The sequence below is a fragment of the Neopelma chrysocephalum genome, unplaced genomic scaffold (assembly GCF_003984885.1).
Source record: "Neopelma chrysocephalum unplaced genomic scaffold, ASM398488v2 Primary Assembly neopelma1_22, whole genome shotgun sequence".
Lineage (NCBI taxonomy): Eukaryota > Metazoa > Chordata > Aves > Passeriformes > Pipridae > Neopelma > Neopelma chrysocephalum.
In genome coordinates, this window is record NW_020897689.1 from 13,653,315 (window position 1) to 13,668,627 (window position 15,313).

A 15,313-nucleotide genomic window follows, 5' to 3' on the forward strand; every position below is an offset into this window, starting at 1 on the left:
GTACAAAGATGTTGATTTCAGTCAATAAAATAAAACCTTGGGTTCGGACAACTATAGGATGTATTTTCTGTCCCAGAACTACAAAGGACGTATTTGTTGAGTTCCATCTCCACGCTAAAAAGTTGATTTATTTATTTTTTCCCTCAAATCTGAAGGCTTGACCCACCTGCCATGTTGCTAAGTGAGACCAAGCATGTCCAAAGGTTCAAAAATCACAAAAATGTTATAAAGGCAAATGCATTCAAGAGACAAACCCACCCCCTTTTATTAGGGTAAAGATACAGTCATAAAAAAAAGATTTGAAATTTTCTAAATAACCACCTGGACTTCAGCAGTTCTTAAATGACATTAAATGACACAAGCCTTCTGAGGGAAAAAGATCACTGCTGTAGGCAACACTGCAAGCACTACTCATAAACTCTATTTGACAAAACAAAGTAGCAGCAAAATATTCAGTTTATTTCTTTTAGCAAACAAGAAATAAGAAAAAATAATGGCAAAGTTAAAACTATCTGAATGCCAAGAAGCACCAAGTTCAGAAGCTCATAACTTGAGCATCTTAAACTATTTTCTGATTAAGTCATTCATATAATGGATTCATGTAAAACAAACAAACAAACAAAAAGAACAAAAAATTCCCAACAAACCCTGCACCAGAATCACAAGGCTACTTTACTGAATGTTCATATGAGTTTAGAAACGGAGCAGCCACCAGCATGGCTGAGTTAAGCATTCTGGGGTAACCCTGTGTCATATCTTTGGAATAATTACTTGTGCATGAAATATAACTAGATGTAATTTCATGAATCAGTTTAAGCATTCCCCCCACCCCCATTGAAACAAAAAATGTCAAAGAAAAAAACTTAAGTACTGCAATATGGAAGTCATACAATTAAAAAAACTGAAATCACATATGGCTCTCAAACAATAGTCTTCAATCAACAGTCTCAAACAAACAGTCTTCCATCATAAAGCTTATAACCAGCATTAAACCAACCATAACATAAATCATATACAGTAAGGAAGAGGAGCTGGGAAACAAGAAATTAGTAGAATACAAGCCTGTACAGAGGCTTGTGTTACAACCTCAAAGGGAAGAACTGACCAACACGTACAAGTTTAGCAAACTTCAGACAGCTATAGCTAGCAGGTTCATCATCGGGTTGGTCACTGGAACAGGCTCCCCACAGAAGTGGTCACAGCACCACAAGTCAGAGTTCAAGGACCATCTGGATGACACTAACCCATATGATACAATTTTAGCCCTGTGAGGTATAGGGAGTTGGACTCAATAACCTCTATGGGTTCCTTTCAACTTCAAATATTCCGTGATTCTACAGTACTTGCCAAGGTTAATCCTGATCTAAAACCAATAGCACCACACCAAAAAGCAATCTTTAAAACCTAAGATGACATTCATACTAATCTTTTTCTTACTAGTTATATTAAGAAAATGAGTTGATAACATGTGGCTATAAAAGGAGGCCTGGTCATGATTTCTTACCCTGCAACTTTTATTTAGAAATTTTAAGTCACTATATAATAATGCTCTACATCAAGAAATTAAGCAGCAGCTAACTACAACTCTGAATAAAAAATTTGCCATATTCATGCATCCAACAACCCACATGATAACTGGTCGTTTGTCAGAAATAACAGAAAGAAAACTTGATAATACCAATACCAACTTTGTCAGGGCTAGGAAGTCGTGGAAAAAAGCACAGATGTCTGCAAAAGCCATGCTGTCCTGGCTAGCACATATCCATACCTATGAAACCTAAAAGGCTATCTCACTTTTCTATTTAAAATACATGAATAAACAAAAAGACACACTGGAATAGAATTTGTACCTACTAAGTATCCTTAAAACCATTTTTCAAATGAAGAGAAAAATAGGAGGCCTACCATTAATAAGGTATGGATGATTGCAGCATTTTCTTAGTTCCATCATAGTGTTTAAAAGATTAGGTACATTTGCCTGACCTCCACCCTTGGAAAGAAATGTGAAATTCTTTTCAAGAATAGCACGATAGTATTTCTTCTGAATATTTGTCAGCTCAACTTCAATGATTGTTTCCTCTTTGGGGGCCAGGTTCTTTTCTACATCCTCCTTGAGACGTCTCAGCATCATCGGCTTCAAAATAGCTTGGAGTTTTTGCACCTGGAAAACAGATGTTTAATAAATAACTGAATTAAAACTGCAAGGCTTCAAATATTCATTTTTCAATTTCCTTAATTCTAAAATCCTTGTTTCCTACCTCAAATCCCAAGTAGAGAGCATTTGTAAAAAATCTTTCCTCAGTGGCCTAGAGACCGAATTCTCCTCTATAACTCAGTGACATACACACTTCTAAAGTCAATGTTTAGTGTGTAGCCCTTCTGTTTCGTGATGTTTGTTATTAATAAGACCTCAGAACTATCCTTCTAGACAAGGACAGTACTGCACACAAGTCATGTAGAGCTAACCCTGAATACAGCTATATACGCAAATCTAACTTTTGCAGTTCACTTTTAATCACTAAACAGTGATTAATGCTATTTTCCCCCTTTAGAGATCTGCTTCTAAGTAGAAAACTATTTAGGCCTGGTCTAAAAATGGAAACATTTTAGCTTTAAGACTCTGATAATTTTTAGTGTCTCCAGGTTTTGTGGCATATACTTTAAAACACATCCTAAAGGGTGGAAGGGGGAAAGAAGAAAATGCCCATTTTCCTCAAAAAAAAAAAAGCTAAGTTACTTCAAATTTTTGTAAATTCCCTCACATAAAAAGTTTAAACATAATCCATAAATAAAAAAAAGACTGGCATTTAGGTTGTTTTAGTTGTCTCTCAAAGTACAAACCACCTCCGCTGGACAGCTAATAATTCACCCTGAAACTGGTCGTCATCTCCTGATCATCACGAACAAAAGACACTTTCTCCTGAATTCACATAATTCCCTTAGTAATAAGGCAACTTCAGGAGAAAAAAGATAGATTAGTATGGTAGGATGAACAATTAAAAAAACATATAAAATAGGATTGCGAGGAATAGAGGAAAAACCCCCAAGTCATTAACACATAATCTGTACCATCACTTGCAAGATAAATCCAATTCCAAAACATCTAATCGCGTGTCTGTCAACAGAGAAGGAAGTTCTTCCAAAACTTATTGGGCCAAGCAATCCAGGCTCTAAATCCGTTCATAGTCAATGGCATTATTTTAGTAAAAGTTCCATGTATGGCTTCAAAAGCTTCCAGTCATTTAGAGCTGGCCAGACAAAAGCTATGCTGAGAGTTCAGATATATTAACTCCAGTTCAAACACTGTATTAACAGGACATGGCTTCTGGATCAGAGCTGGCTCATTTTCAATCAGGTCAGGGTCCATTCTGACTAGCATGCAACAGCCTGCACCATCTGTGGAAACATATCCTATGATTTTGACAGGAGGTAAGGGTCTGGGGGAAGAGCTATTTTGTAATTTATACTATTACCTATGAAAGAGCTTATCTCAAAGGAAGTCAACAAATTCAAGCAGACAAAAGTTAAGAGATATCAGAAATCAAATTTTCAGACAAAGAGAACAAAACTGCACACAACAATGCATGCAGTTATTGTTATAGGTTGCAAACAGCCAGATGAAGATGCCATGTTTCAGTTAACTGCTAATGTTAAGGTGATTTGGCTTTTTAAAAAAAATTTCTTACGCACATGGAAACATTTTACATTTCCGATATAAAACATGCTGCACTGTATATTGATTTAAGCATCTCTTATTGGACAGCTTGAGAAATCTGTTTCTGAGTCAAGAAACCCCCTCCCTCCATTTGCTGAACTGGGTTTCAAGTATGTTCCTGTTTGCACAGAATCATTGAGGAAACTCTCAGATGTTAATTCCACAGAAGTTACAGCACCCTCACTGATGCTGATACTTAAGGAAGAATGTCAACCGACAAGTTAATTCTCTTAGAAGTGTTTTTATCCAGAAAGCATTACAAGACACACAACCCCTATTTTTAAACGCTACATTTTAACAAAGGGAAGTAACTTTTGGTCAAAAAGCAAAAAACTTAACAAAATGAAAACAAACAAAAACACAGGGATAAAACCCACTGTGGTCTTCCAATAAGCAAATAAGTACTATTTGTAAAAACAAGTAATGGAGTTCAGATGTAATTAGATGGATAAATTTATAATATCTAAACAGAAAAGTAAGTGTGCAAGTTAAGTTTACCTGCTCTTCGGTTTTAAGATCCCCAAATTCTTGCATGAATGTGGTTTCTGATGGGAAGCGACCTGGTTCCAAGAAGTGAAGCAAGCTAAATAGCTCTTCTACTGTATTTTGCAAAGGGGTTCCAGTAAGCAGCACTTTATGCTCCTGAAAGGTTAAGAAATAGTTGCCTAAGAATTCATCTCAATTAATTTTCAATGGGAAAATACACAAATTTCCTTCCTCTCATCACCATATGTCTGTCTTATCTTTGCTTCCTTTCCCCTCCCCCAGCTACTTACATAAAACTCTTTTCAAGACATTTCTAACTGGTACTCTGGCCTTCCTTCAGCGTTAGCTCAGAAAAATACTTCACTACTTAAGCACCTTCAAAAGTCCTCCAAGACACAAGAAGAGATTTTACTGATCCAGACCATCCCAGCTCTTTCACAAGTACAATGAACTTTAAATGGCAAAATTACAGCTGAACATATACCATCACTTCCACTAAAAATCCACCGATTTACCACACATCCAATAGACCTCAGTGCATTAATCTCCTCAGAGCAGGTGTAAGTTTCCAACACAGTAAACCTGAAGCAGAGGTCTACTGTACTACTAAATGTTACAGAGCATGAGATGGGCAGAGACTCATAACAGTTACATATTCCTTTAGAGGAGCAGCACAGAGAGATTAAGCAACTAGCCCACAGTCTAACATGAATTTTGTAGTATAACAAGAACCCATGTGAGAAGTCCCATATCTCTATCTATTGCCACTACTATAAGTTCAGCTTCCCTCTACTAGCAACAGGACAATAAATTGTATACAGCATTTTTACAAACTTCGTTAATAACATAGCATAACTGCATTCTCCTCATATTTTAAAAGAATCTTCTGACCACAAAAAAATAACTATTGTGTCCTTTAAATGGTAAATACCTTTACACTATCTTATTTTTCTCTGTGTGCTTAATACACCTATTTTGTACACATATTACACAATTATGTAACATCAGAAACAAACTTACTTTTCCCTTCCTTAGTCACTCTGAAAGAACATCCTTATGGCCACACAACAAATTAACATTAGAGCTGATATTAATGCAGAGCAGTTTGACTCTCATGGCTGAATTTGGTCTCCTGACCACATTATACTTTTAAATAAATGTCTGTGTAAAGGAGTGACTATGGGTTAAGTCACATGAAAGGAGAGAAAGGAAAGAACAAATTTATCTTGGTTCTCTTAACAGAATCCACATAATTCTAGGCCTAAATCAATGAAAAAACTTAGTAAGCACCAGCACTCCAAAACTGAAGGTATGCATATGCTTCCAGGTATTTTACAGACTTTCTCATCTGCGTTCCTTCACCTCACTCTTCTTAACACTTGATGATTTACTTCAGAAGAAAATCTTTTATTTTACTTCCAGATTTAATCATAAATCAGAAGTTATAAAGATACAGATGTTCGCACTGACCAGATCCATCATCTTTAGTCCTTCCAAAAGCTTACAGTTCCTGTTTTTCAGCCTGTGGGCCTCATCAATGACCACGCAACGCCATGGAATGTTACGCAGCTCTGGGCAGTCAGTCAAGATCATTTCAAATGTTGTGATAATGGCATGGAACTTGTAGGACCCCTTTATCACACGACCCTAGAAAGAACAGCAAACATTAAAAGTAAACTCCCTAGCAAAGAAAGGAAGTAATTTGTTTCATCTTCAAAATTTTTGTTTAAAAATACAGAACAGTACAATGAGCAAATTGTTCATGTAAAGTAAATTAAATCATAATTGCTAACTAAATAAGGGAATACAAATGTGTAAGTTTGCTGATGACTTCATGATAGGTGTTTTTAATACTGTAAAAAGGCCCACAGAACCACTGCACATTCATTACAAAGAAGTTATACAAGTATTTCAGTTGTAATTCATAGGGATTATACTAATGCCTTGAGGCATTAATGTATTGCTGCAATATTCAAACAAGATTTTCAGACTTTGTCAAGAGAATTCCTTTTTTTCTTTAAAAATCAAAGGTATGTGAAGGTCCTCCCAGACAATCCAAATAGGGCAGAAGTGCACTAAGGTTTCCTTTTTATGACTATTTGAATATTGTGTTAGACACTCAGTATTCAAAACACCTATAATTCATAGAACATCTTGGGTTGGAAGGGACCTTAAAGACAATCTAGTTCCAAACTCCCTGCCAAGAGCCCCAACACTTTCTACTTGATCAGTTTGCTCAAAGTTCCATCCAACATAGCCTTGAACAATTCCAGAGATGGGGCATCCACGACAACTCTAATAAACAGCTTTGAAAGAAGCAAACATTTGAACTCTTAAATGGAGAATGCATACAATTCCATAATATTTTTGTATATCTGTATTAAGCAAAGTTTAACAGGACAATTAACTTGATGTCTGGCACCATATTCACTATCATTAATTAAGTCTTGTTTTCAGCGCTTATACAAAGAGCCTTTACAAAAAACCCAGCCTGAATAAACTTTACTCATGAACATGTAATGAGCATCTTTCTGATATTATGCTATGCTCCTTCCCAATGCTGTTCAAAGAAAAATGCAATTTGGTATCTCCGATGTCACTGGGTCTGTGCAGAAAAACTGTCTCTCTAAGGATGGGCCTCACACAAGTTCAAAGCCATTCTATGTTTTCAAAGCAGGACTATGTCAGGGGTTGTATACTGAATACATTTCAAAAGAAACAGATATTTTACAGTAAGGTGACCATTTCTTCCTTAAGACCTGTGCAAGACTGAATCCTTTTATAAGTGACCTGCATATAACCCTTTCCAAACCTTAGAGATCAGAACTGGCTACTGATTGAATAAAATGATTGGAAACCTGATATCCTGAACTCAGCATTAAATCTGCCTTCTTGCACCAAGAACATTTCGGAGGGAGTAATGACCTGCTCAACTATGCTTTCTCATGGCATAGTCCAGAAACATTTATCTCCTTAGGGACAAAAAAAGTTGCTACTTAACAAATAGCAGATGAAGATATACTAAGTGGGCAGCTTTGAAAGCCAGCAAATTGAAATGCTGTAACCTTTCCATGAGCCAAGTAAACCTCTATCACAAACAAGTCAACTCTTTCACAGAGCTCTGTCATTAGCTCTATTTGGCATATATAGTTTTCCTGATCTTAAAATAGAACTCCTTCTAAGAGGTAGAACACTTCAGAAAAGCAAATGTATTATTTGATATTCCACCCAGGGAAGGCCCCCTAGAAGGATTTTTCAGTTAAATTGCTCAAGAACACCAGAATAGACTACTCTATGAGAATCTCATGAGCAGAATGTCTCTGGTAATACCATCTTACTCTGGTAACACCAAATCCTTACTGTTGAAGTCACACCACTGCAGAAACTTATTTTGTCATCAACAACTCTAGCATTTCACAACAACTTGACTCTGGTAACTGGTGTTGACTCTGAAAACCCACACTACTGCAGATGGGTAGGTGTTTTATATGCATGCTGTCTCTTGTTACAGCCCTTCAAAGCCACTCAGACTTTCTCAATGTTCAGTTGTCTTTTTGAGAAACAGCTCAGCTTGAGAGGCTTCTTTTCACATTAAGACCTAAAAAGCCAAAGATGTTGATGTCTTGGTTGATACATTTGGCAAGGCAACTAGAAATGAAACTGCCAAATCCTGTCTTCTTTCTCTCCCTTCTTGTCTCCCATCGTACGCCCAATGATGATACTTTAGAGAATGCCAGACTGAACACTACATGGGGACTATTATGTCAGAATACGAAGAGACTTTTTTTCCCCCCATAATTCAGTTTCTAACATGCGTTTCACACTGACACCATCTTACAAAGAATGGAACACAGAAGGTGACACATCTAAGCTAGCTGCCACCAAAAGGATGAGTTCACTCCCTTTCTCCTTTATCTGCAAATGTAGCAATTGTCTGAATCTCCTCTTAAGCCAGTTCAGGGAGCAAAGCTAGCAGAAAATTATTCATTTTCTCATTGCCATGAGTGCTTTGTCATTACTCGCTGTGGGGTTAAATGACTGCCACGCTCACTGCAAGAGTCAAGTTAAGAATATGGCAACAGGGAGACCAAAACTTTCTGCAGCGTCTTGCTGAAAATCCTTTTAGTTGCCTTTAGATCAACGAAACAATATTGCCAAAATAACACTAAGAATCTGCACAGTAAGTGGGATTTTTCTGATGACATTGCTTCAGGTTTCATGCTAGGTAACTGCTGTATCCTAAGGGGAAGAACATGCTGAGAACAAGCACTGCTTAAATAACCAACAAACATGATTTTTAACACAGGAAACATTTCAGTAGAGACAGTATTTATATAAATCCAAATTTTTAAAGTATATAAAATATCAATCTCTGCTAAGATTTTATTTTAAAAAATTATTTCAATTCCAGTTCATTTGTACACTATACATCTAGGTAAGAAGCTAAATGTGATAATTATCATAAGGAATATCATAGAATCATAGAATGGCCTGGGTTGAGACCTTATAGATCTTCTAGTTCCAAGACCCCTGCTGTGGACAAGAATACCTTTCACTAAACTGGTTGCTGAGCTCCATCCAACCTGGTCTTGAACACCTCCAGGGATGGGGGCATCCACAGCTTCTCTGGACCATTAGACCTCAGCATAGCAACTGTTATTCAATTAAATCTTTAACAACCAGGTATATGATTTTGATTTGAAAGTTTCTTGGATAAATTGCTGAGACGATTATTGTCAAGACCAAACAGATGTAACATTTAACCAATATAAATTACTTTGTGTTTTTCTACTATACTAAAGTACGTGATTCTATTTCTCTTTGTCCTAATGGCATGTCAGGTTGTGCCACAGTCATCACCTTCAAAAGAGGTTTTAATCAGTTCTTTCCCTGTAAAAGCATATTTTATATCTTGCCAACACCCTCATAGCTTTGCTCTAAGACTCCAGTTTTTCAACACTCTTTTTGAGGACAGGAAGTGAAAGCTAAGCAGGACTACCCACCACATTACTGACAAAGAGAAGAATGCTGTAACTTCTCTCATCCTTATTAAAGATTTGTTTCCTCCTACACACTAGCCCTTTTCACCACAGTCTCACAGTATGAACTCATATTTAACTGGTCGTGTGCCATAGCACAAAAGAATCTACATTTGTCTTACAGCCTTCTCAGAGCCGAGCTCTCTGCCTACAGTAAAAATCTTCATTCCTTGTCCACAGATAGTCCTATATTTAGCTATTCTGAGTATTGTTAGCTTGGATCCCATTTATTAAGTAACACAGCTTACTCTGTATGCATGTCTTAATGCAACTGTCTTAATTATTTACCACTCTCCCCATCTTTGCATCATTTGAAAACTTCCTCAGTAATGATTTTATGTTTTCTTTCAGGTCATTGATAAAAGTGTTATATAGCTCATGGACACAAACCAATCCCTGAAGAACTATGCTGGAAATGCAAATCATTTCTCATTTACAATTACATCAAGACATATCAGTTAGCCAGTTTTAAATCCACTTAATGTGTGCCATATTGATTTTATATCCTTCTAGTTTATTAATCAAAATATCCAGTGGCATAAAATCAAATGCTTTACAGAAAATCTAAATGTATGAATTCACCACTATCACTTCCTTAAGATCAGTTGAAAATAATACTCCACAATATATCAAATCAGGTTGGACTTCCACTCTTTTTATTTTTCCTGTTAAGTGAAGAGGATTATATTGTTTTGCAATATCGCTCAATGTATGCACATTATTTTCCCCCAATTCTGTTTACTCTGGGCAAAGCCACGCACTTAAGAGTAGAGGTCTGTTGCTCTTCTTAGCTTCTGTTTTCCAAATAATTTTTTGTTTTTACCCCTAACCTTTTCTGTACCTGCTTTCCTTCACTCACAGGAACTATTCAACCTGAGCACAGTAACACAGATTCAAAGTATATTCTGACTTACAAAATTTGATAAAGAAGCATCAACAAGTCTAATTTCTGGAAGTGGATCTTTCCTGGAATGGTGGGCAAAGACTGATTTTTAAGCTTAGTTCCACCTAAAGTAGTTTCTCCGTCAAGAATCTTTTCTGCCAGCTCTTCTCAGGGATGCATAGTAACAAAAACCTTTCATGAAACAATGAAACTCTAAACAAGAGTTGCACCATCCCTTGGTGCCCCTCTATTTCCAGCCGATCTACTGGCTGTTATTAAAAAGCACTCTCCTTACTAATACACATATCTTCTTTATTAGCTAAAACCTAACATACCAGTACTGCAAAACTAATTGATGCTTAAATTAATAAACAACACTAAGGTATATACAAAAATAAAAAAGAAAAATCATGAAGAGCTTTTACCTGTGGATCTTTGAAATACATTTCATACAACTGAATGGTCCGTCGACTTGCTTGACTCCCATGATACACAACCACGTTTAACTCTGTCCAGGTGCGGAACTCCCTTTCCCAGTTGGGAATTGTGGACAATGGTGCAATAACCAAGAAAGGACCATGGATTCCTTTCAAATATATCTCATAGAGAAACGTAATGGACTGGATAGTCTTTCCCAACCCCATTTCATCTGCTAAAATGCAGTTTCGTCTGAAAACAATAATAAAAACAGTCTGAATGATTTATTCCTAACTTAAAACATAGAAAATCAGTAAGAAGATAGCCTGAGTAAACCAGGTATTTCTAAAATTGCAAGTTTACACTGAAAAGATATCATAATCTTTTTGTATTTTAAATAAATGTTATGATTTGTGATGCAATAAGCATGGATATATCCGTTCTATGTACCTCTCAAGTTCACAATAGGAAGGAAGGGGCAGCAGGGGGTATGCATGAACCCAAAGCATTTGCCACAAGAATCTATCTGAAATATTCATGTTCCACCCAAATTAGTTTGTATATGACTCCCACAGCAAAAAATGAGACATGTAAATGATTCTAAAACCTCGATTTAGATGATTACTTTAAAAGGTTATTATTCCAAATAAGCTATAAAAGCTTTTCCATAGCAAGATTCAGCAGTAAGCAATGTTTTACGTACGTGTTGTACCAATTGAAAAGAAGCCAGTTTACTCCCTCCAACTGGTATTCCCTGAGTTTGTTATTGTTTTTATACTCCCTGGAACTCTCCGATTTCTTCCAGTCATCGGCAGGAGGTCTCTCCTGTTTCAAATACAGCAAATCCCATTAGTGGTTTCTAAAAGACCACATTACTTTACTATTTTCAAATAAAATTCTCTATATGGAGCCAATTCTTACCACACGCTCCATTTCTGGCTCCCTAGACATCAGTTTCTCAAATTCTTCGATCTTAGCTTGGTCGATGTCTTGCTTGAGCTCCCAAGTGCTGTCTTCATAAGGAAGCGAACACCATTTCACCAGATAATGCGTTACAGGCTTTGTTAAGACAAAAATAATATTACATCACAATACAGAAAGAATAGAAGTGTAACCATTTTTACAGGAGATCTGCAGCCCAGATAAAATTCAAAAAGCTTTACCAGACCTGAATCAGCCAGGCTGACACCTTGACAACCTAACGAAGTAAGATTAGAATGTGGGGAATGCAGGCTTTTCACTAAAACGAGCACACTACATTTGAAATCACTAAGGTTAGACTAAAATTTAGAAGTAAAACAATATTAATTTTTCAACCCTTACAATTTCTATGACATACTACATATATTGAAAAAAGTCAACAGTTATCTTTTATCAGTGTCATCAAAAACTTCCCAGCAGGCAACTCAACCACTGCCATTCACTGACAGAGCAATATGGAAACACTGGCACAGCCAGTGAAGCTTTCTAGTCTCCCAGGACCAAAAAGGAATCTCCTGAAAGAAAAAATGATCTTGTTCTGCAGAACAAGTAATTAAAAATGAAGAAACAGTGAATTCATGAACTCTTCCCCAACAGGTAATCCAAACCATGTCTAAACCGTTATGACACTTAACTAAGACTCTTTCTTGCAATTTTCATTTAAATTCTGCATTACATGCATGAATATCATATTCCTACTTTATTAAGTACCACTCCTCTGTTGTTGTTGTTGTTGTTTGGTTGCTTTGTGGTAGGTTTTGTTTTAAATATAGGTAACTTATAAGAAGTTTGGAATTTTCACTTAATTCCCTTTATTTTAGGGAAACTGCTATATTAGCCAATGTTTTCTCAAACATGTTCTTATTTTATACACACATATACTGTGGTAGCTTCTGTAAGTGTTTATTATATTCACATTTCTAAACAATAAATTCTAAACACAATGTCTATATGACTACAGATGCACTAAAAGTTTTGGTTACCTCTCCATTATCATCTGTGCTACGTGAAACATCCATGATTCGATCAACTTCCACATAATCTGGATTAAAAAGCTCATCATCAATCTGTTCAAGGAGAGAGGTAAAAATATAAAAGATATCTCTATTAGCCCTTCCTGAGAGGAAAAATGATTATATATTTCACCACACAATAATATTTTGGGTCACGGTGACAGAGAATTTATATTTGGCAAACTTCAACATGTTAATTGAAATGCTACAATTCAGCAAGATCATTCCCCGTGAGGGAATCAGACTTCTCAGACTTTGTTAACTGGGCCTCTTAATTACTGTGTGAAACCTTTTACTGTGAGAGAATGTTTAAGAATATTTTAAATGAAGTGTGAAATTACAATTCACTAATGAGCAATCGAAAAGGCTTATGGCATGCAATGCATTTAGCATTCTTGAAAACTACAGCTTGCAATAAAGAAATTAGAGCCTTGTACACTAAGTGCCTTTGGATTATTTTAACTACAGGAATTGTCTAACAGCTTTATAAGCAAAATTCGAAGATTATTATTTCAAAAACAGAGAAAAGACAATGCATGCATACACAGTTTCTCCAAAAAAATCACAATTTGTTACGTTCTCTCTTATTCCTTCAACAACTTACAGGATACTCTTGCATACTAAAGCACTGTGTTTAATTTTGTATTTTTAATATATCCTCCAACAGAAGAGACAGACAAAAGGACTAAAGAATATGTACATTTTAAAAGTTTTTTCTAAAGTAAGAACAAATTCCAAGTATTTACAATAACTTGTGATCCACTTGGAAAAAGATGAAAAAAAGAATATAGAAGCAATTCCAGGTGCCTTCACTGAGAACAGATGAAAGTTTTCAATTTGCAACAGGTTTTGCTTGGCTTGAATGATATAGTAAAATAAATATAAATAAATAAATACAGTAGCTGATGAACCTCTTTTTTTTTTTTCTTAAAAGACAGCATTTTACTGAAAGGTAAGCTTTCAGAGACACAAATCAGCAGATCTGGTCTTTTATTGACAGGACCCCTGCCACATTACTGCTTATGGCTCTAAGTGAAATTAAATTGATGATAAAAAGCTTAGAATCCCTAGTGAGCAGCAGTCCATAACACAGAAAAATGGGATGCATTTTTTCCGGCATAATCAGCTCCCGAGAAAAGGGACATGGAACTCATTCAGTCATGCTTACAAAGCAAACAACTGGCCACTCACTTTAAAAATAACCCAAAAAACCCACTAGAGGAAAAAGTATCGAGTCAGGATAGATCACTTGAGTTTCATAGACTTGCAAGACTTGCATCCAGAATGGTTCTGCTTTATACCAGAAAAAAATGCTACTGATATATCACAGTTATTCAAAATGTTCTGCTCGTATACAGAACAAGAACTCATAAGAACACTCCTTAAAACACCCAAAAGAAATAAACAAATCGTACTTCCGAAAGGAATTTGTTCTGGCCCTGTTTTGCCTTAAACCGCTTAATCTTCTGCTGAATTCTCTTGTCTTTGTCCAGCTCTTCCACAGATGCCCACTGACAGTGAAGGTAAGAACTAGAAGATGAAATAGAAAAATCTTACTCAAAACACTGCTTCCGTTGCAATCCTTATGTATCCCACTAGTATAACTAGATCTTTCCAGCACATTGTAGTGCTATGCTTGGAAAACTGGACACTATCTTCTTCATCATACAGGTTATGAACAAATCATCATTCCTGAAAGTAATTATACTTACTAACAGAGAAACTTGCCAGGAAATAGAAACAACTCCCACTCAAAATTTAAATATATACCGTCTACATTTAGTGTTTGGCACAAAGCTAGGATGATTTTTATTGGGTATACTTAAAATATAAATACTATACAAGACATTTATCATAAATGTCACTATTTAGCAATATATTCTAGCAAAGAGTAGGGTTTTTAGAAGTTAACGAATATATGCAAACATTTTAAGTACTAACATCCTATATAAATTTTTTTTGTGAGAACAGCATTGTAATTAGAAGTTGCTTATGAGTCAACTGTCGTTTTAACACTGACAAAAAGAATTGTAAATGCAGCTCCATCGTAATAATTCCTCTTTAAGAAAACACAGTAAGGAAAAGCATCTCTGCCAAACTGACCTGTCCCACTCTATAAATTTAGAGTCTGTCAAAAGTTCTATTGCTAAGACATGAATAGTTATGACAAAAATTACATGTCTATGTAATAGAACTACACAACTACAATTAAGCAATTAAACATCATGCAATAAACAATATAGTGCAAAAGGTACAAAATGACAGCATATTTAAAGTGAAGTCAACTATATGCAGTTAGCTGCAAGAAACTCATTTTCAGCAGACTTCTGTCTCTCAGATAGAAAATTTGGTAAAATTAAACAATATATGCTATTTTTCTACAAGAAAAGTGAGCTTATCCAGCTCTGAAGTATTTTATTTTAAATACTGATTGCATTGCAGTTTCAGAGCCCAGAAGTGAAACAACATGCTGTTCTCACCACTCTAACATCCCTCTTATGGAGGGACAATGATCTATTGCAATATGGAAAGCCATCTCCTTTATTATCTTAGACATTTTGTTGAACACAAATCTTGTTTTTGAAACAACATCAAGGGTTATTTTTGAGTAGTTTGCACACACATTACTCTACAGTTGCAGTTAGACCAACACAGCTACATATGTATGAGCTCATGAATCTGCATGCATAACGAGCCTTACAGCTTTTAATAGCAGAGCAACTTTACCTATGGATTTAATTTTGCAGAGAACACAAATTAAGACAACACTATCAAACCT

The 15,313-nt window shown here is 35.8% G+C and overlaps 1 protein-coding gene across 1 annotated transcript in view; it reads right to left on the reverse strand.

Annotated features, from left to right (window-relative positions):
- CHD7 (chromodomain helicase DNA binding protein 7) overlaps positions 1–15,313 on the reverse strand; it is a 128,929-nt gene that overhangs the window by 23,156 nt on the left and 90,460 nt on the right. The window contains exons 8-15 of the mRNA XM_027675049.1: positions 13,950–14,064; positions 12,505–12,588; positions 11,462–11,599; positions 11,244–11,365; positions 10,549–10,792; positions 5,672–5,848; positions 4,214–4,357; positions 1,906–2,161 (exon numbers count right to left, since the gene is read on the reverse strand). Coding sequence (XP_027530850.1) covers positions 1,906–2,161; positions 4,214–4,357; positions 5,672–5,848; positions 10,549–10,792; positions 11,244–11,365; positions 11,462–11,599; positions 12,505–12,588; positions 13,950–14,064 — 1,280 coding nt within the window. The remainder of the gene's footprint in view (positions 1–1,905; positions 2,162–4,213; positions 4,358–5,671; positions 5,849–10,548; positions 10,793–11,243; positions 11,366–11,461; positions 11,600–12,504; positions 12,589–13,949; positions 14,065–15,313) is intronic.